The sequence below is a fragment of the Coloeus monedula genome (assembly GCF_965178545.1).
Source record: "Coloeus monedula genome assembly, chromosome: 9".
NCBI lineage: Eukaryota > Metazoa > Chordata > Aves > Passeriformes > Corvidae > Coloeus > Coloeus monedula.
The window spans coordinates 32,062,764-32,083,639 of record NC_138789.1 but is presented as its reverse complement, the minus strand read 5'-3'; the positions used below and the strand labels follow the sequence as shown (position 1 = coordinate 32,083,639).

General features: G+C 46.2%; 1 protein-coding gene across 1 annotated transcript; it reads right to left on the bottom strand.

The window, feature by feature from the left end:
* Window positions 1-5,249: 5,249 nt before the first annotated feature.
* Window positions 5,250-15,578, bottom strand: LHX8 (LIM homeobox 8; the record flags this gene model as incomplete). Its single annotated transcript, XM_082286829.1, has 8 exons — window positions 5,250-5,326; window positions 6,089-6,272; window positions 7,343-7,438; window positions 9,945-10,048; window positions 10,602-10,822; window positions 12,248-12,369; window positions 15,125-15,283; window positions 15,498-15,578. The coding sequence occupies 8 exons, from the start codon at window positions 15,576-15,578 to the stop codon at window positions 5,250-5,252; spliced, it is 1,044 nt and encodes a 347-aa protein (XP_082142955.1).
* Between the last annotated feature and the right edge of the window lie 5,298 nt (window positions 15,579-20,876).

Genomic DNA, 20,876 nt, shown 5'->3' with positions numbered 1-20,876 from the left:
GCCTGACAGAGTTCAAGAAGCATTTGGACAATACTCTTGGGCACATGATGTGACTCTTGGGGATGGTGCCATGCAGGGCTGGGTGTTGGACTCGATGATCCTTGAGGGTCCTTTCCAACTCAGCTTATTCTGTGATTCTGTGACTAGCACCTTTATTACTTCACAGAAATTTGGAAGTTTATGAACAGGCTGGACTTCCAACAAATATGAGCTCTCCTTGCTGTGTCCTTGGGGATGAGCAGGTGCTGCATTTCTGGATGGCCTTACACACAGAACCACACTTGTAACGTGCCTAGAAATTATATGGGTATTTTTGTAGCATCTTTCACCAAAAATTAAGTCCTGATGTTATAAGCCTGATGTCAGAAAGACTGCTAACTGCCTCTTGTTAATCCTTCTCTAGTATTTTGGACTTCTGTGGTTTTGCAACAAGGCCCTTAAGCTTTAAGCAAAGTTTTAGGAGGTATATTCAATATTTTTCTCAAACAGTAAAGATATATGTCTTCTTGAGCTCCCCTCTGAACTAGTAAACTATTGATACAGGAAAAAAAGCACATCCAAGTGAAGAGGAAAGGCAAGACCAGTTATTTCTAACTGATGTAAGAAACAGCAGAACAATGTGGAACTTCCTGTTGTATCCAGCAACATGATCAGGCTGTTTTTGCCTTACATTTTATCCTGTCTGTATAGAAGATGAAATCTCTTCTTCTTAGATACACTAAGGTATAAGCTATGGAACAACAATACTAAAGAACATCTTCAGTCAGGGAAGCTTGCATTTTTAACTCTGAAAATGCTAGGATTTGTATTCTATAAATTGAATTCTAAAATCATGATATATTCTAGGTTACCATAATAATTTTCCAGCACTAAAAGACCTGAGTGCTGCAGCACAGCAATGCAGTAAAAAATTATCTGCCTTTTAGCTTTGTTATTACTTAGGAGAACATGTCAAGCTACCTGCTTTATCCAAGCTGCTCTGTTCTGCAGCAGCAGAGCAGTCAGAGCAGTGAGTGTCCCACAGCTGGTGAAGGTAGAGTTGTCAGAACTGTCAGCTCCTTTGGAGCTGTTTGTGACTGTGCAGCCTTGGTGTATAGGAGAACAAACCCTTGGTATTCCTGAAGGAAGATATTCAGAGCAGGTTTGTCATAAACAGCAAGCATAGTAAAAATAACATGAGGTACATTTAGACAAAGATATTAAAAAAGCCGAATAAACTACAGAGGAACCCTTTTGCAAGAGACCTGTTGTCTGGAGGTTAAAGGCTGTCATTCTGCATTTTTGCTGGCATCTGTCCAGGACTAGGGAAGAGTCACTAGTGCTGGACCACTGGTTACAGTAAAACCATGTCAGGTTGCATCAACAGACTCCTGCAGCTAGAAATATTGAAGCAGCTTCTGCCTTTTAGGTCAAAGTAGACTCCTCTGCTGCTAGCTGGTCAGAGAATAAATTCAGGTACTCTGCTTAGAAGGGCCTCTTCTGACTGAAGGGCAGATTTGGAAACTTACTGAAAACAGAAACTGGGAAAAAAAGTGGGTCAAAACACTTTTCCACTGAGGCACACTCCAAAGAGGCAGTACGAGGGAGTTCAGAACTGGAATTCAAAAAGATTTTGAAAACTTTGAGAAATAGTAAAAAAGAAAAAGGGTGAAACTCAGTATGGTAAAATAGAAATTGCTTATGTAAGTTGCAGTAATCTTATCAGAATGGTAAGGTAACAGCTGGCCACAAGCAGAAGGTGGAGGGCAGTTGCTAATAGAAGAAAATCAGTTGCCAGTCTAGAACCCATAACAACGAGCCATTTATATGCCCTAATCCTTCAGCTAAGCAGCAGTAAGAGCTCAGCTAAACCCAAGGGTCATGCTACAAGACGTCAAAGAAAACAGCACAGAAACAATCAGACATTTAGAAAATATGAGTTGGTATGAAAAGCTCAATGAATCAGATTTGCTTGGGCAGCAGGAGAAGACTAATTTTTTTTTTTTCTGAAGGAAGTGTCAGATTTCCTGGAGAATCTGGAAAAATTTCTGCTACTGAAGATGTTTTAGAGCAGATTAGACAAATATCTCCACCAGCAGAAACTAAGATATTTTGGTGTGCTTTGGGGTGAAAAGCAGATTAGGGAATACCTAAGTACTTTTCAGATTTATTTTCACATGAACACAAACCAGTGTTCCAGTGGATAGCTGGAATTTCAAAACATCTAAATTCCAATATTTTATTTAATTGCAGAGTTTGAAATCTTTCTGAAAGACCTTCAAATATACCCTAGCAGTAGACCATTTTGTTACTCTGCAACCTAAAATACTACCAACTTCTAATAATGAGATATCCCTTAGAGATTCTGGGAAGTTTGTACCAGGAGGATATTTTTCTTCCATATTTCTCCCTCCTCTTATCAGGTTAAGTATAATAAATTTTAAATTTTACTTTGCAGTTTACTTAGCCAACAGAAAGTAATACATGAAAATTGCCTTAGTTGGACAGGTTAGGGAAGGAAAGGGAAAAGGTGTGAAAGTCGGGAACCATTAGTTCCATTTTAGGTATCTTCATGTATGTCACATTGAAACTATTAGCAAGTCCTACCTTGTAGGCTAAATGCTTTGGGATCAGAGCAAATATATTGCAAATACAATTCCCTGTGAAAGCATTCACACAGCAAAGTTCTATGTTGCTCTCTGTTCAAGATAGGTTGTGTGAGATGTTAAGAGCAGATTATTTCATACATAAATTTAATACAAATTTGCAATTCTAAATTGAATCTATGCCATCTAAAAGGTGTGGACTCAGCATACATGTTCCTGCTATAGCTGCACTCTCCTTCTGCAAAGAGAGCCCATGAATTGCTCATCACAACAGTATCTGAGCTACTCTTTTTTACAGCAGGAGGCAGATGGCTACAGGGCTGAAGAGCTCAGCAGTGAAGTCACAAATGAAGCCAGTGCACAACCAGGAGAGAAAGACAAACATTGAGTCTTGTCAAAAAAGCATTCAAAGTCAAGCTACAGCAGCAGCTTCAGTTGAGCCCAGCTGACTAAAACTATCCTCAGTTTTCCATAGGCTCTGTCAGCCCAACACACCAGCTGCAGACAGCTCTGGCACTGGCAAAGGAAGACTCAAAGCCCAGATTCTCTGCTGGAGTTTCCAATTTTCAACTCTGCATTTTTTCAGCCACGCTCACAAACATCTGCTCATGCACTCAACAGTGACAAAAGATGAATCCTTCTGCTTCCTATTTGCATAGGGAAATAGGAAAATTGCTCCCCATGTACTTTAATCCTGTTCTGACTTTGGAGCTGAACAGAAAAAGGTGTTGCATAAATAAGCTTAAACTTGCTTTTGTTTCAGGCAACCTGAAGCTACTCAGTTCTTCAAATTCGAGCGAATAAGTACTTTTCCTTAAAGGGACTCAGTGCAAGACAAGTTACATTTTAAATTACCAAGTTATGTTAACATCTACATTAACATTATTTAGCATTTAACTGGTAAAACTTCAGCATATCAGACAAATTAACAAAAACTAGTTTGTCTGCTGTTACACATGCAGTTTGGTAGCATGCAGATATATGGAGCTACCTTAGGTACTGATAACAGCATCTGGAATTCAGTATTCTACCCAGGGCATTTCACTTAGAAGTTATGTACGCTCAAATAAAATGTAAAGTCAGTCAAATTCCACTACAGCCCCCATCTTGAGTGTTTTGTGAAGAAAAAACAAAAAGGCAGGATGATAATAAAAGCCTTGACAAACCACTGTGCCAGTGCAAGGAGATTGCTTTTGCAATTCAGACATCTATGAGCAGCACTTAAAACAGTGCCAGCATTTAACTTACGGAACTTATATTAATTCAGAGCTTGCCATCAAAGTTCTGCTTGCAAAAGTCATCAACGGAGAACACTACCTTTTCCAAATGGAAATGGTTTGACCAGTACCATTAAGGAATTTCACAGAGTAGACACTAATGCATAGTTGGGAGAGAAAAAAAAAGGGATGTGGACACACACACTCCTTCCAAAGTATGGTTTTCTTCTGATGCAAATAAAATTTATTTGAGCAGAGGAGATCTATCTTAAATCATTGCAGGAAACTAGTCTGTGAAGACAAAAATCAGTTGAATTTATAGTAACCTTTGTTCATCGAATCAGTGTATCAAAACATGCTCTATGAGTAAATCTTAGCACATTAACCACTCTAAACACAGTAGACTGTAGTGCATTTGATTGAATTCCACTCATTGTTTATATGCAGTTTGATATAGGTCAGTTAAAATGCCAAACTAGGTTTTACTTTTAAAAAGCAGGCTGTTTAAATATTGCACCTTATTTATCACTCTGCTTAACAAAATCATGAGATAAAAACACAGAAGAAAACAAAAGCTGAAATAAGAAAGATTCAAAATATTAAAGCAGATGTGACTTTAGGTTCTCCACTTGGCAAGTCACAGTTTAAAATCTGTCCTACACATCCCCAATTTCCCTCCCCTCCAGGTGTGCACCCTCAGGAGCAGCACTGCTTTGCATGTACCCACTTGTATAGCACATATTTGGAGTGTTTCAAGACCCATCTAAGTCCATGAAATGAGTTTTACTATCAATTGAAATGGGTATCAGCCCTCCTGAAGGACTTCAGTGTAATGTTTCTCAGTATATCAGGGACCTTCTCTTAAAAATTGAAGATTCAAGTTAAGCACTTGACAAACGATCACAGTTCAGCCATAGACACAGCAACATTTTTGCTTGGCATGCTACAGCAGAAACTTTATTCAGTTCTTTTTGAAAATATTTGCAACCAAAATTTATTTTTGTAAACTCACAGAAATAAGCTTTAACATATAGGCTGTATACAACTCAAATACAGGTAATACTTTTAGCAATAACTTACAGATACAAACTAATGATAAACTACAATTTCACAAAGAATTGTAAACATTTTGCACAATTGTCAGTCCTTTCTTCTAGGCAAAGTGCTCTTTTGATGACAAATAAATTAACACACACACATAACTAGCATGGACTATTTCCAGACAATACAAAAAGGTGTTTAATAAGGCTTGTAAACAATGTAATAGTTACTTATGCAGAATCCATAAAAGGCTAAATAGACATACATACCTGGGCAGCAAAAGTTATCTTGAAAATGCTTTGGGTGTTAAATAAAAAGTTAACATTAGTATCTTTCCAATGATATTTTCAATACACTATGACTTAAGGTTACATCTTTAATAGTTTAGATCTCTAATGAAAAGGAATTAGGTGTGACTTAGTGGCAGTTGTGTCATTGAATGGGGTAGCAAAGACTGAAGTCCAAGAGCTGTAGGTGAATGAGCTACAAAAACAGAAACATTTACCAGTCAACTTCATTGAAAGTAGCAAAAGATTATAAATCAGTAAATCCCACTGCATAATGACAGTTCACTGTCCCAACGCTGCAGCATGTTCTGTTCTTCCTAGCCCAGCATCTCCACTCCTCCACCCACAGCCCACCTTAACACCACTGCTCTGGAGGAAAACAAGCTCAGGCCACACATGCGGCTCAGCCTGGTTCTCCCAAAACCTTCACAGTTCCTCCTAATCACAAATAGGAGACAAAGTTGTTGACTTGCTGGTTCATAAGACAAACAATGACTGAAAAAATCTTTGACCACCACGCTCTCCCCCTCTCTCCCATTGTGTGTTACTGTGAGGGAAGCTGAAGCTCTCAGAGAATTTGCTGTATTGAGCATACTCACACAGCCCATGGGATAAAAGCCAGGGAGCAGGTGGCAAACAGTTTTCATTAGATTATGTATTATTAAAATATGTGAAGTAGATGTTTAAATAAGTACTTAATTTCTTATTCTTGTTTTAATAGTCTGGAAGAAGCACAAATGGTTGTCTTCATACTCAGATCTTCAGCCATGCTATTACAGTGAAGGGCTATTGCTTTCTTAATGAGGTGTAGATAGCAAGTACAGTATTAATATATCCTATAGAGACTACTAGAAATTATAAATCCATTAGGTTTCTTTAATCAGTACTTGGTAAACTGTTCTTGCTACAGCTGATAATGATTTTACTCGGACAAAACCAGCAAAGCTGTTATACCTACCATCCACATAGCTGTGCAGAGCAGTGAGCATAGTCCCATCCTGGGGTACATAGGCAGAATATGCCATTTCTTCTAACATGGGTGGAGACAACCTGGAGGACTGAACTGCTGTGACAGGAGCAGTAGATGAATGATTAGGACTTACATGTTTCTTATGGCGTGCTCTGCAATTCTGAAACCACACCTGAAAAGGAGGGAAACATCATCACATTGATAGATTGCATTCAATATTAGCACAACAACAACAACCTTGGAGTTTATCTTAAGCTGAGTTCACATAGTTAATTGGGCCTTTGACACAGTGCTGACAGTCCAAATGGAGAAATATCCATTCTAAGCCTACAAGTGTGGTCAAGTCAGGAACACTTTTTCAGTACCCAGCAGCCCACCAAGGACAGGGACAGGCACAGCAAGGGGCTAGGCATCTCCCGGGGCCGGTGGCCCCCCAGGCCAAGCAACATCACCGGCAGCCCTGCTCTGCTTGGAATGCACCCCTCACCACATCCCAGACACAGTCTTCTCCCTGCCTGATCCCTACTGACAGCAAAGCTATGTTTTTCATAGGATACCCACTTGCCTTTTCACATGGAAAAGCAGGCAAGATTTTTTTTTTTTTTTTTTTTTTTAAGGATTGATTCCAGCAGTGAAATACCTCATTTCTATAGAAACACTCTGTCAGTCTTCCAGGTTAGAATGAGCCAAGGCAACTCAGAATTTATTTATATTAACATATAATTTATATTATATTTTTAAAATCACATTTACATATAAAAAAAGCATTCATATGTTTTCTGAGAGACATCTTCAAGCAAAGATTGCAAGTTTGTGTTTCATTTCTGGGTGACATGGGCATTTATTTGAACTCTGCTCTCTAGAACAAATGACTAGATATTCACTTGCTCCTAATGTGTCATACCACAAGACACTTTCAAAAAGATGCAGGTCTTAAGAACAGACTACTACAGACAGAAATACATATTTGGAATAATTGGCATAGTGCCAATTTCTATACTATTTAGGCTGAGAAGTTTCTTCTTAGAAGACTTAATCCCCCACACAAAGTGCAAGAGGAATACAGCAAGTTTTCCAAATTACCATGCTCGTTCTAGACCTATTCCTGAACATTCCTTTTGTCTGAAGTTAAAACAGATTAAATCTTTTTCCATGTTAGAATAACCTCAGAGAAAATTGTGATTGAGCATTTCCAATGGATGAGTACCAGACTTTGTGAGTCAAGTAACATCACACTGTTACCTGTATAACACGCCTGCTCAAGCCTGTTCTTTCTGCCAGTTTCTGAAGCGTTTGTGCATCTGGATTGTTGTCCTGAGCAAACTGTGCTTGCATAACCTGAAAAAGCAAGATATGAGATTGCAGAAGCATTTGTGTTGAAAGCCACATTTGTCAGTCTTCTCAGACTATGGTACTACTCCTTGTCTCTCTTCAGGAAACTGGGTTTTTTTGTAATCACTAGTATCTAGAGAGTCCCCAATACATTTAAAAAAATTGTTTTAAATCCCCCAAAGCCAAAGCACAAGCCCCCTGCTATGCTTAACTGAGCTGTGACATTTACCAGGAATGAAAAAAATGGATTCTACTCGGCAGTAGTGAAAACTGGAAGAGGTGCTCTTTAAGATTGCTTTAAAAGAACTGTAGGAGAAAATTCACTGCAAAGCAACTCAAATATGCTCAATAAACAGCTATAGCAGCAGACCACAACATAAGGAAGGCATGAGCCATAATCCACCACTCTGAACTTGTCAGTGTTATATGGAGTAATTGATCTTCTTTTCATCTCCATGGAGGATGCAGGAACTAGGAAGACTTTAACCAACTTTGCCTTTAACCAACCCAAGAAACAGAGGCTTCACCTTGGCTGTCCTTTTCGATGGTTTGGTTACTCATCTTTTTACAGAAAATTGAAGTCAACACTTGTCATGAGGATATAAATTACACCTTTTTTTTTTGAGGAAGTAGATGTCAATTTGGCCTGCATCCTGAAGACTTTCAAATGCTTCAAGGATTTGCCCTGTTTATGAAAGTAAGGTTTCGTGAATTTCTGCAGGGTATCTTCAGCAATTTCACACCATTAGTTTCTCATTTTTGGATTTTTGACCCAGCAAATTTTGCCTGGCTTCATCTTTCAAGATTCAGACTACTATTCATTCCACATTCAGAAACTATTTACTTTTGTGATTTTTCATAGAATCACAGAGTGGTTTGGGTTGGAAGGGCCCTTGAAAGCTCACCTTGTTCCAACCCTATGCCATGAGCAGGGACACCTTCTACTAGACCAGGTGGCTCCAAGCTCCATTCAACCTGACTTTGGACATTTCCAGGGATGGGGCACCCACAGCTTGCCTGGGAAGTGTGCCAGGGCCTCACTGGCCTCAAAGGGAAGAATGTCTTCTCAATATCCCATCTAATCCTGTCCTCTGTCAGTGGGAAGCCATTCCCCCTTGTCCTGTCACTCCAGGCCCTTGTCCAAACTGCCTCTCCAGATGACTGGGAGCCCCCTTTAGGTCCTGGAAGGTGCTACAGAACTAAAACATCAAAAAAATGTGGACATTCTTTTGTACAAGTACTTTGTGCAGCGCATAATTGCATGCTGCCACTCTGACAGTCCACTTATCCCTACAATGTTTCTCTTGTTGGAAGTAAAGTCTTACAGCAGCCTCAAGGATAGGTATAGAGGTGCAACAAGCAGATAGAAAGTATCATTAAATAACAAGAGGCCATAAGATCTCAAACACCTGCTGAAGTATGTTACAGTCTACTTTAAACAGGAGAAGAAGGGAACAGGGAAGTTTCAATGACAGGAGCCGGGAAGAAGCCCTGAATACAGTTCCCATCCTATTGGCTGGTCCCACCTCCCTTCCTCAGCTACTGCTGGGGAAAAAACTTCCCTTTTGCAGAAGTTCAAGCTCAATGTTCAGAGCCCTTGCCCTTCTGCACCTGGCTGGATTATTGCTAACATGCTTGTTTTGTGTTAACAGCACCTTCTGTCTCCAGTCATGACTATAATAGGAACCCAAGCTTTGAATGACCCCATGCCCTTTTATATAGCACCACTTTAACACCTCATACGTTATTACACCTCAACATGAGTTTCTCAACTGCTTTCACCATGAATGAGAGGACAGGCCAACGAAACAGAACTCATGCTGTGACCAGAAATGCAAAGACCTGTTAAACCAAAGGCAAGGATGTGCAGCTAGGATTAGGTAGAAAGTCACAGCTTCCTTCTCACTGCAGGTTAAAGCCTCTAAATCTTGTCTCACCATCACCTCTTTCGTTGGAAGCTGGCCCTATCCTAATGTTTTTCCCTAAAAAGCTAACTTAAATGGTTTGAAATAGCTCTGGACTATCTGAATAGGAGTTAACTCTTGTCAAGGCAACAAAAGGACAAGAAGCCTAGACAGCAGGGGAGATGCAGGCATTACAACAATTCCAACTTCCATCCTATTAATGTCTTCAAATCACATACAGTACCCATCTTTAGTACAACTTTTCACATTACATAATCTGAAAAATATTTTGTCTTTAATATGTTTAGTGATATAGATGGCTGATTAAATAGATTTCATCAAGCAATCAAAATAGAACCACCTTTTTGTTTCCACTCTGCAGAATTACCATCTGCCCCCAGGGAAATAAAGAGCTTGAAGAGTACTATTTCATATTAAACTGCTGAAACTAACAAACAATTCCAGAAACATGCTGTGTCTTGATAGTTTATTAAATAGTTTAAACCACTCAAGCTTTTCTTTTCCCCATATGCTTAAAATTTTCTATTGGTTCAGCACCCATATTCTGCATAAACCTGAGCTACACAAGGTTGTAGCACTGTCTCTACCTGGAGCTGATCTGCTGTGAAGCTGGTCCGAGCTCTTTTTGCTGGTTTTGGATGATTAACATCTTGTTCTGTTAGTAATGCTCCTTCCACACTAATGCCATTACCTGAAACATTAAAAAGAAAACAACGCTGCCTTTTAAACATTCACAATGATGTTGTAAGTCAGATTGCTCTCCAACAATAACCAACAGCACTGGGTCAGCGGAATTTCAGCTTATAAAAGCCATATTCTATTCAAAGTTAAATTGATCCAGCACCATAACACATTATGCCCTAAACAACTCCCTTGTAAGTGAGGAAAGAAATAAATCTAGCATGATATTTCATCAACAATATATGCTATTGCTTTCTTTTCCTTAGGATACAAAACAAGTTATACAGACTAAAACCAAAACAAAAACAACAAAAAACCCCAACAACAGCAACAACAAAAAAAAAAAAAAAAAAAAAAACACCAAAAAACAAACCAAACAAAAAACCACACCAAAACTGCCCCCAAAACATGAAATAATTTCACATTATTTTGATTCAAGAACCTGTGCTTCCAGTCTTAGTAAAATCAGTCAATTATCTCTCAGTAAGGAAAATGAAGTAAACCCCAACAATTTAATTAAATCTGAACCACAAACATAGTTCTTAACAAAAGCAGTATGTTACCATTTTCAACTTCTCTTTTCAGATTATCCAACATGCAGTCGTAATGTACTCTACAAAGGACTTTCTCCTCAACCAAAGCGAACTCCTCTCCAGTTGAGAGCTGTCTTTTGCAGGAGAAGCATGCAAAGCACGCCAAGTGGTACACGTTCCCTTTCGCCCGCCGGACCCAGTCGGTGGAATGGATGTGCCGCCCGCAGCGGGAGCAGCGAGTGCCGTACCGCCTGCAATGAGAACGGCAACCCGGAGGCGAAGTTAGACACCGGCTCGGGCAAAGCCAAGCTCCGGCAGGATTAGAGGTGACCGTGTTGTGGCAGCGCAGCAGAGACCCACGGCATGACTGCGTTTGCATCGCAAAAAGTGTCAGCAAGTTTGTGTCTGATAGCTTAAGGCAAGACACTACTGGAATACAGAGGTTAGTATTTTCATAACGCAAAGGGCAAAACGGAAGCATTTTAACTGCTACATGAATTCATAGCTCCTCATCATTCCTTTTATAAAGATACTTACTCTTAAAAGCTGAAAGATGGAAACAGCAGGCTGTTCAAAATTCTTCCAATTATTCAAATGCGTTTCACATTACTCTAGTGGTAGTCTGAACTATTATATTTAGCTACATTTCCCTTCACTAATCTTTCAGCATCTTCAGCGGAAGGGGGGGAAACCTGTATCTTCATAGTTATTTCCTCAATTTGCATCACATTATGATTTTTAAATAAACTAAAAAATCTGCAAGTATTTACATTATTACAGTAGAAAGATTCTCTTTGAAGAGGAGACTAGCCACCAAAATATGTTGATTATTTAGATAAGAATTTGTCCTGAAAATCTTTGCAGACCCTAATTTTTTTCAAGTCACACAAGATTTCGTTTTTCCAGAAGTTTACAGCACTCAGCTTGCCTCCTCCCACTCTGCATCAGACTTGACTAGTTGGATGCAATCTATTCGCTGCACAGCTGAGAAGCCCAGAAAGTTTGGTCTAGCAATCAAACTAGAAAAGTATTAGCAATCACATCAAAATTAACAGCAACAATTTTTGCTGCTTTCTGGATCAAAGGCTTTGCATCCTGAGTACCACATTGCCAAAACAAATAGTATTCTTTCTTGCAAGATTAGCCTGTCATCTTGAAAAATTACATTCTAAATCAAATTGATCACAGAAAAGTATAACTGTTGAAACCTTCTTTTAAACAACATGGGGTTTATTCTGGGTTGATTTTGCAGCTCCTTGTGATGCCTTAAGCCCCACACCAGTGAAGCGCTACTCCAAACAGATCATCTCAATTTGCATTGCATTTTAAGCCAGCATTACCCAAGGATGATTCTTTGCACATACAATAGCTTTACAACAATACTGTGTCAGGGACTCTGACTTTTTTCTCCCTCGGTGCATACACAAGTCAGTGATGGTATAAATACAGCAGCTATGCAAAACAGGGGAAGGGCAGAGGGGAGACTTAGCAGGCAGTCACATTACACAGACTTAGGGTTCCCCAAGTCCCTCCTCAAGAAAAACTTTAAACTGCTGAAAATAAACCTAGCAAATGAAAAAGAAAGACAGTCAAGTGAATTTCAGTTGTGGCTGAAGTGAAAAGTAACAAGCAAGTATAACAAGTTATCTGATAAATTATATTCCTGGTTAATATACCTGAAATAATCAAGTTTGCAGAATATATCTTTATCTTTGATGTAGCAGCTGGTGTGCCTTCCCAGGGACGTTCTGCAAACGCTGCATGAGAGGCAGCGCACATGCCAGCAGAGGTCATTTACCTGCAAAAACCCAACAAAAAATACCCCTCAGTGCTTGTACTACCAATATTACATTTTATATTTACAAACCCTGTTTTATTCCAGACCAGGCCAAAAGTTTTATGCATCCTGATTCACAGAAAAAGTTATCTTGAGTGCAAAATGTTTTAGAACTGCATGCATATTGAAGGTTAACTAATTTGATGCATGTCTTCAGAATAAGCTTTCATGGGTTTGTAATTAAAAGCAGTAGAAGAAGAAGCAAGAGATACAAGTTCCATGCAGATACTTGTGTCCAGTTCTGTTCTCACAGCGTTAAAGAGCAAGTTTTGGCCTTATGTGACCTTGGGAAGGTAGGTAACTTACACGTCTTTTCCCTAGTCTGCATAAATTCCTGCCTAAAAAAACCCCAAACATTGCAAAGTTATTTAAAATTTTAAAACATGAGTATTGAAGGCGGAAAAAAAAGTCTGTCAAATAGAAATGCGCCATTAATCACGCCTCCATTTGCCACGTTTCTGTTAAAGCAAAATTAGTGAATGGCATCTGAGTTTCAAAACAGCAGCAGGTGTTTTAATAGCAAATTCGATATTTCTTTCAAATGTCCATAGCAAAACTAAATGTAGTCATGGAACTCAGCAGAAATCAGCACTTTTGAAAACTTACATGTCATTTTGGGGCATACAAAATAAATAAAATGAGAGCAATTATTTTAATTTTTGCTTTCCTATAAAATGAGCTCTTAATTGTGCAGACATTGCGCATCACCTAAGTAAACCGTTTGACAATCCAAGACTCCCAGTGACCACAAAAATTAAGTAATGATCCCCTGGATAATCCCATGCTGTAGAGGAGGAATTTTGTAAACCAAATAATGATTAAGTTTAGATTTATTTTTTTTTTCCACTGAGCCAATTTCTCATCTCATACCAAACAGCCGATATATTACCTAAGGCAAAGCAGATTTGAGGTAATCCAGGATATGCCTTTCATCAGAGCATAGCCAAACAAACCACAGTGAAAGCAAGGCATGGACCCCAACACTCACGCTGGAATCACCCGTTTCAGTCATTCTTCAGGCTGTAATACTGCAGTTTGCCCAGTGCTTTCCTAACCCTCATCCTTGTTGGCAGCTACCTTCCCATATGCTGACAAGTTTACACCACAATATATGAAACTGTTGATTGCAGTTGATAGCTGTTACCAAACTCACCCTCCCAGCCATCTCTCAGAAGAGCCACAGAGCAGAGGGGCAGCGCTGAGCCAGACTGAGCCTGCCCCGCAACCAGTCCTGCCGTGCCAAGACTCCCTGGGCCTCCCCAGGTCCACACCAAGCCCCGGCACAGGCAAGAGAAGCCCACGCAGCTCTGCACAACGTGAGCTGACATCCCAGCCGCTCAGAGCCCACTTCCTCTTCTTCAGAAACCAACGTTCTTCCAAAGAGCGGGACACCAGCAGCTTCCATAATAGTCCATTTGATGTCATTTGTCCATATTCCTACTTGTCGGTTGACAGGGCTGAAAGTTGGAAGCTCTGCTGCTGCTGGACAGTAGCATACCAGCATCGATTCCTCTCTGCCTACACAAGAAGCAGTAACAGCTAATTTAAACTCAAGGCTAAATAATTTAGAGGTCTTTTGCTCCGAGTCCCGTTATCCTGGTTGTTCAGACAGGAGACAGCAGTGATCAGTAAACGATAAATGAGCTGCCAAAACGTCACGAGAGTTCAGAGAATTGAAACAGAGTTCAAGTCAGCTCTGTTCTTTGTCCACCCGCCAGTTCTGTGCCAGCCTAGGCTACTGCAAGGGGGACGGGGTCACACGGACCAGGGATCCGTGGCAGCTCCTGCACCGACCCCATTTTAAGTGAACACTAGCCCCCGCAGACATTTTCCTTGGACCTCTCCACCTCAACCAAGACCTAAGTGGACGATCTAATAACACCACAGATATGCTTCCAGGGGTGTCACCCACCATCCTTCGCAAGTATACAACAATTTTGTTTAAGGGTGGTGGAATCAACCGACTTCTGCCATAATTGTTACTCTCACTTATGAGAGGAAAGACGGCAAAAGTCTGACCGAGAATAATTTTAACGGCTATAATGAAAAAGGCGAATAAACTCCCTCCTTTCCCCCCTGCAGTAACATTTCATGTTTAAAGCTACTTAGTTGTGTTTGTTTTTACATTATCTTGCTCGGTCCTGATTGCTAAGACAAGAAAGCTGCTCCGCACGCACGCAGCTCGTTTCCTTCAAATATATTAGTTGACCACCTTTTGCAGGAGTAATTTATTTCCACATTTCTAAAGAGGCACTTTTGGCTTTGAGATTCACAACCTTCCCCCCAGACCTACTTCAGTATAATGCAGGTCGCGCCGCCGTCTGACCGAGAGCGCGCGGGAGTCACCGCGGTCGGGACCGCCCGTTCCCATTTCTTTCCCCGCTTCTCCCAGCGTGTCAGGAACACGCAGCGCGGCGCCAGTAGCGTCACCCGAAACACCGACAGCAGCTAGGGTTCCCTCTCTGGCCCGAACACCGCGAACAAGCGCGCTGGGACTCCGCACTCCCGTGTCCGCGGCAGCTCCGCGTCGTCCGGGGAGGGGAGGGCTGAGCCGTAGCGATGCGGCGACCCGGAGGGCTGTCGGCGGGCTCGGTTCCCCGAGGCTCTCCGGGCACTGCCGGTGGCTCGGGCAGGCTCTCCCTAAGCGGGCCGCCCTCCGACGCCGAAGGTAGGGAGAGTCGCCAGAAGAAGGGGGCTCCAGGTCGGGCACCCTTACCTTGAGCAGGTACTTGTCCACGATCTCCAGGCCGCAGCTGCTGCACACGCACTTGCCGGCGACGCAGCCCGAGCCTGAGGCCATGGACCGCGGCGATGAGGAGGGCGACAGCGCAGCGGAGGAAGAGCAGGAGTCCTCGTCAGCTGCTGGGGGGCTGGCCTGCGAGAGGGCAGGGAGACCGCGGTCAGCGCCCGACCGCCCCCCAGGAGCCCCGCGCCGGCCCGGTCTGGCCCACCGACACCTGTGGGTCTCGCCGGGACTCTGGCGGCAGTCGCGGTGTCCGCGGGAGCCAGCGGGAGCGCTACGCCCGGTACCACCAGACCCACCGAGCCGCACCCGGCGCCCGAGCCACGCCATCCCCCCGCCCGCGCACCTTCTCCGCGGGGCCGCCGAGGGCGGGCAAGTCCTTGTCCTCCAGCCTGCAGACGAACATCGGGTCACTCTTCCAATACATGGCCCTACCCTACAGCATACCAGCCCCCGGCGGGCGGCGAGCCGGCTCCGGGGACCCCGCGCCGGTCTCTGCTCTCAGCGCCTGCAGGAAAAAAGTTTTGTTTTCAAGTGGGTGGACCTGCCCCGCTGGCCTCACCTCCTGCACAGAACCCGCCTTCCAGCGCGGCGGGGCCGTTATCTCCACCAGCGAGCCCGTGCGGGTTTAGTGAGGGGAGGAGGGAGGGAACCCCCCCCCCCAACATCAACAACAACAAAAAACCCAGCAACAACCCCCCACCTCCCCCCGAACCCCCTCACTTGTCTTTATCTTTTGCCACAGCTTCCCCCCCGCTACCCCAGTCTAAGCACAAGTTCCAGTTACATCTCCCTGTAAGCGAAGAAAACAAACATGAAGGAAAACAAGAGTCCGTGTGACAGGAGCGATTTTCCCACGCTCTTGAATCCCAAAGCCCAAGCGAATTCCTATAGCTCAAACTCACAGCTCCTACACCCGTCTCACTACCTCGCCTCTTGCTTGCACCTCCGAAATCTAGCAATAAGACCTTTCTCATTTAGCTAAAATAGAAGGACCTGAGCTGCGAAAGCGTTCCTCCGTCTCTGAGCTCCCACAGGTGCTGCTGATTAACACCCGTGTCCCGGTGGCGCCGCGAGCAGAGGGTGCGGAGGTTGGCTGCCCCTCACTACCTGCAGAACCAGCCGGCGTCTCTCCGCGGAGAGGCTGTGGCTTACAGGCACCCTTTCTCCACGACCACAAATCTTGTCCGCAGAGTTCCCTCACACCAAACACTGATGGTGCTCTCGGGACATTAGAGGAGAATAAAGCAGCATCTTGTCCTTCGCAGATGAGGTAAATAACCGGGTGTCTGCTTCTTGGCACGTATTTAACCAGCCAGCTGCTTTTAATTAAAGTTGTCGTTTAGTTTCCATCTTTCCCCTCACCTCTGTGGTTCAGCCTTGCCTCACCATGGATGCAGGACGTGTTGTTGAGCCTCGGTAAAGTGATCTGAGACAATTGCCCCTACGTTTACAAACATGATGGATTTGATAAAAGAGAATTCTGCTTTTGAGGAGCTGTGTGAAAGGAGAAGCCCTCTATTGTTCTCCCTCTAAAAAACATGAACGTTGTTTCAAATCCCGTGCCCCGATCTTGCGGAACCGTAACTGTACTGAGCCCCGGTAAAGCCGGGACGTCCCGTCAATCACTCGTTTGTCCAGCGGTTTCAACCAATCTAACCCCGCGTAGAATCTCGCTGACATTCAGTCGCGGTGTTCCTGACACCGCTGCCTCAGCGAGGCAAAAGGGCTTTGGGGTTTGCGGTGGCCGTGACGTGGCTCGGCGCAGCGCGACCGACGCCCGGCCCGGCGTCCAGAGCCCCGAGCGGCGGCAAGAAACACGGACAAAGCCGGCCCCTGGGAGCCCCGGCCCAGCCCCGGCCAACACCTATGCTGGCCCGGAGCCGGTTTTCTGTCGTCTCCCCCGAGGGGCCGGGGTGTGCTTGCCCCCGACTCGGCCCGACCACCCGCCCCGCAGGCGACGGGCTGCTGGCCCACAGAGCGTCCGGTAACCGCACCTCGCCGCCGCGCTCTGGCCCCCCTCGTCCCCCCCCACGCAGCAGGATTCCCCCTTGGGCTCTGCTCCCTGTCCGCAGAGGTGCAGGTCGGGGCGCCAGCGGCCGAGTGTTCGGGCGGCCCCGTGGGTCGCGGCGGGGCGGAGCGGAGCGTTCGGCTCCGAGCAGGACCAGCGCGGATCCTGCCGAGCCCCCATCCCGCCCTCCCCGCGGATCTCCCTATCCGTGACCGACAGAGGCACGACAGCACTACTGTCGTCTGTCGCAGGTGGCACGACAGAAAATGAGCACCTGGCGGGGGCCTCCGAGGGATGCGTGGCGGTGCGGCCGGACCACCGTGATCAGAGCCCGTGGTGAGCCCGGACGCGGCGGATCGGGCACGGCGGGGAGCAGCGTCGAGGCTCGTCGTTCCTTTTCCTGCGCTTTCAACGAGTTAATTAATGAGGTTGGTGCGCGCTCCGAGGCGGGCTGCGGGTTAGATTTCTATGAAATAACCTCCTTCCTATGCGCCTTTTCTCGCTGGAAATATAGCGGTAGGAGTCAACAAAGTCAATCTGCGCGTTGTTTCCCGTGGCGATCGTGAGATTACGAGCAGCGGTAATTCATACCGCGGTGTTGGAGGAAAACCAGCGTGCGGGAGATCTCCATGTTTCCTACAGTGTCCAGATCCGGCTCCGCCAGGTGACGAGCGGGCGCGGCTGCACTGGCCGCCCCGGTCTCTCCGCCCGCCCCGAGGCTTCGGAGCAGCCCCGCGCAGTGCGAGGGTCTCAGCGGAGGCGGGGCGGGGGACGCACTGCGGGGGTGCGGTGCTTGGCGGGGCTCAGCCAGGGCCCCTCCGATGGCTGCGCGGAGCCGCAGGCTGTGCCGGCCGCCCCGGGGCGCGGGAGGTGCGGGGAGTCAGGAGGAAAACGCGCCCAGAGAACAGTCCGTCAGCAGATCCGGGTTATTGCTATGGCCGGAGGGGCTTCGCAAGAGGTGAGCGGGTTTGCCGATCTAATTGGAGAGAGGCATTATTTCTGAGAAGCGGTCAGAAAGGCGATAACGTGTACAGGGTGGACGTGGGAAGTATATGGGCTTGGTTATTCGGGATGCACCCGTGCTTGGCCCGTGCACCTTTACCACCTATCTCTCCGAAGTCCAGTCTAAACTTCATTGCTTAAATTACACGCCCTCGATATTTTAGTGAACATTCTCTGCATCGTTTACTGACGAAATGAAAACGGGTGGACACGCAGGCTCTAGGGAATTCCCGACTCTTGTGCGCCCTGCTCTCCTACTGCCGTCTCTGTGCACATCGGAAGGATGTGTCCCCTTTTGGGGCGTCGGGTAGGACCCCGCGGCAGGTCGTCGTGGTCTCGGCAGAGAGAGACGGAAGGGAAGGGGAGCCTGCCGGGGGCGGGCAGGGTGGCCCTGGCCTGATCCTACTGAGGCTGAGAGAGGAGAAGAGCGGGGGTCTCCGGCGGGACCCTCCGACGAGAACTGCATCTGGTTCTGATTCCTCTCTCTCGAGAGTAATGCCAGGACGTATGTAGGTGGGAGCGCTGATCAGCTGCACATAGGAGAGATCTCTTAAATATCTGGCGACATGACACAGCACGAAGAAAATACTGAACGCGGGGAATTAGGGCTGTTTTAACGAGAGGGCGTTGGCATACGGACTCCTTCATCAGAGAATGCACCAATGCTGCAAGTGCATGCGGCTGGGTGCTTCTCTCCTGAGTTCTGCAGCGACACCGGTTCTCCCGTTAAAACAAGTCCTGTAAGAAATTAATACCGCCGCTGTGGTCAGCTTACGAAAAACGGGCACCGGTACCAGGGCCGCGGTGGGCGGGGTGCCCACCCCCGGCCGGTCCCGCTGGGCATGGCGCTGTCGGTGCCCGACCGGGCCACCCCAGCGCCCGCCCGGCGGGTCCCTCCGAGCTGCCGGCGGGACGGGCGCGGCGCTGCGGCGCGCCGCAGGGCCGTAGGGACCGCGGGGACGCGCCGTCCCCTCAGCGGAGCGCCACCCCATCTCCCCCCAGCAGCTGCTGGCAGGAGAGCTCGGAGAGGCGGGACGGCTGGGAGAGGGAAGCCCCATACCCGTGCGGGACAAGGTTCACTTCCCCGGAAGGGCCCCTCTCTTGTCTCAACCATCTCTTCGCACTACTTGGGTGTTTGCACACCTTCAAGTATCAAGAGAATTTTCATCTGTAGATCGCTATGTCTTGGGCTGTGGAGCCTCTCTGGGCTATGGAAGGAAGAACCGAGCCAGCGCCCTCAGGCTTGCTCTCTGTGAGTTTGCATCCTCACTGATTCCAGCCCGTGGTAAAAGATGCAGAGTTTGGACTAGCTCTGAATTATTGACTCTGGGCTGATTTAACGGGAAGGAAGCGAACCCCGTCTCTTACCAATGACTTGTTTTCCAAATCAATGCAATGCACTTTTCTTGGGTCAGGCTGTCTGTCTCCGGTTTGCAGGTCTAGGACCTTTCAGGGCTGCAGACATGGAGCTTTTGTTCACGACTCTTCCAGTGTAGAGCTCTGTGTTGCTTAGTTGTGAGTGACAAGATCAGTCAAAGGGAAAAATTCCTATGTCGTAACTCTATTCCTGAGTCTGTGGTTCCCCTTTCCCAAGACCCAGAATTTGATGCAATTTGCTTTTTTTTTCCCCCGCATTTTTCCCCCCCCCTTTCAGGAGGGGGCTGGGGCGGGGAGGCAGATGGCAAGAAGTGAGTCAGTGAAATGCAGCCCTGCATGTTTTTAGATCGCTGGCCCTTGCACTGTGGGCAGAAGTGCAGGGAGTAATTTCGGCATCCCAATGTGGAACTTCTTCATTTATTCAAATCTACCTTATTTCAACTCTTGGTCGCTGCGCTCTGAACATACTAGCTGGATCAAAGCTGTGCCTGTTCAAATCAAGGGTTGCATCTCTGCGTTCCTGAAATCGTGGTGAACACTTGATGTAGCAGTTGACTTTTTAAGCATCTGTGCTAATTGTGTCACGTTATCACTCAGGGAAAGTGCTGGGGACAGAGGAAATTAGAGCAGCGATCAGATTATGTAAAAGAGCATTTTGCCCCTAACGAAATGGAAGCCAAAGCAAAACTGGAAACCATGGCGGATTGTTTATAAATACGCAGGCACAACGTTGTAAGGATGTCCTGGTTTTGGTGAGCACGGTAACTCCATCCATGGTGGAGGGCCCGAAAGGTTTCCCTGAGATATCGGGTCTGCCTGCCTGATTCCTTTCGCTTCTGTTTACGCGATGAATAATCACTCTCTGGCAGGAGACCGGGGCCACCAGGCGGGATAGCCTGTGCGGGGGAGGCGGGGGCCCGGGGGGGCCGCTGTAGGTTCGGAAGGTTTTCGGCTCCTTCGGCCATCGTCGATGCGGACAGGGCACAGCCGGAAGCCCCTCCAGGGACGGGCTTTGGGAAACATTCGAGGGGTGCGGCAGCAGGAGAGTTTCCCTAGGAGTTATCTCTGCCCCCCGCAGGCTGTCCAGCTGCTCCGAAGTCCCCCTCCCCCGGAGCCGCACCCAGCCGCACCCAGTCGGTGCCGCAGACGGCCGTGCGCACCGGCTGCTCCCCGCTGCTCGTCCCGCAGCTCGTTCTGCCGGACGCAGCGCGGCCCGGGTAAGGGGGGAGGTGGCGCCGGGACCCGGGCAGGTATTGTGGAAACCCTGTCCTCTCCCAGCTCCCCCGCGGAACCCCTTCCCGGTGGGGCCGGGGTCGCGCCCGGCGGCATCGCGGT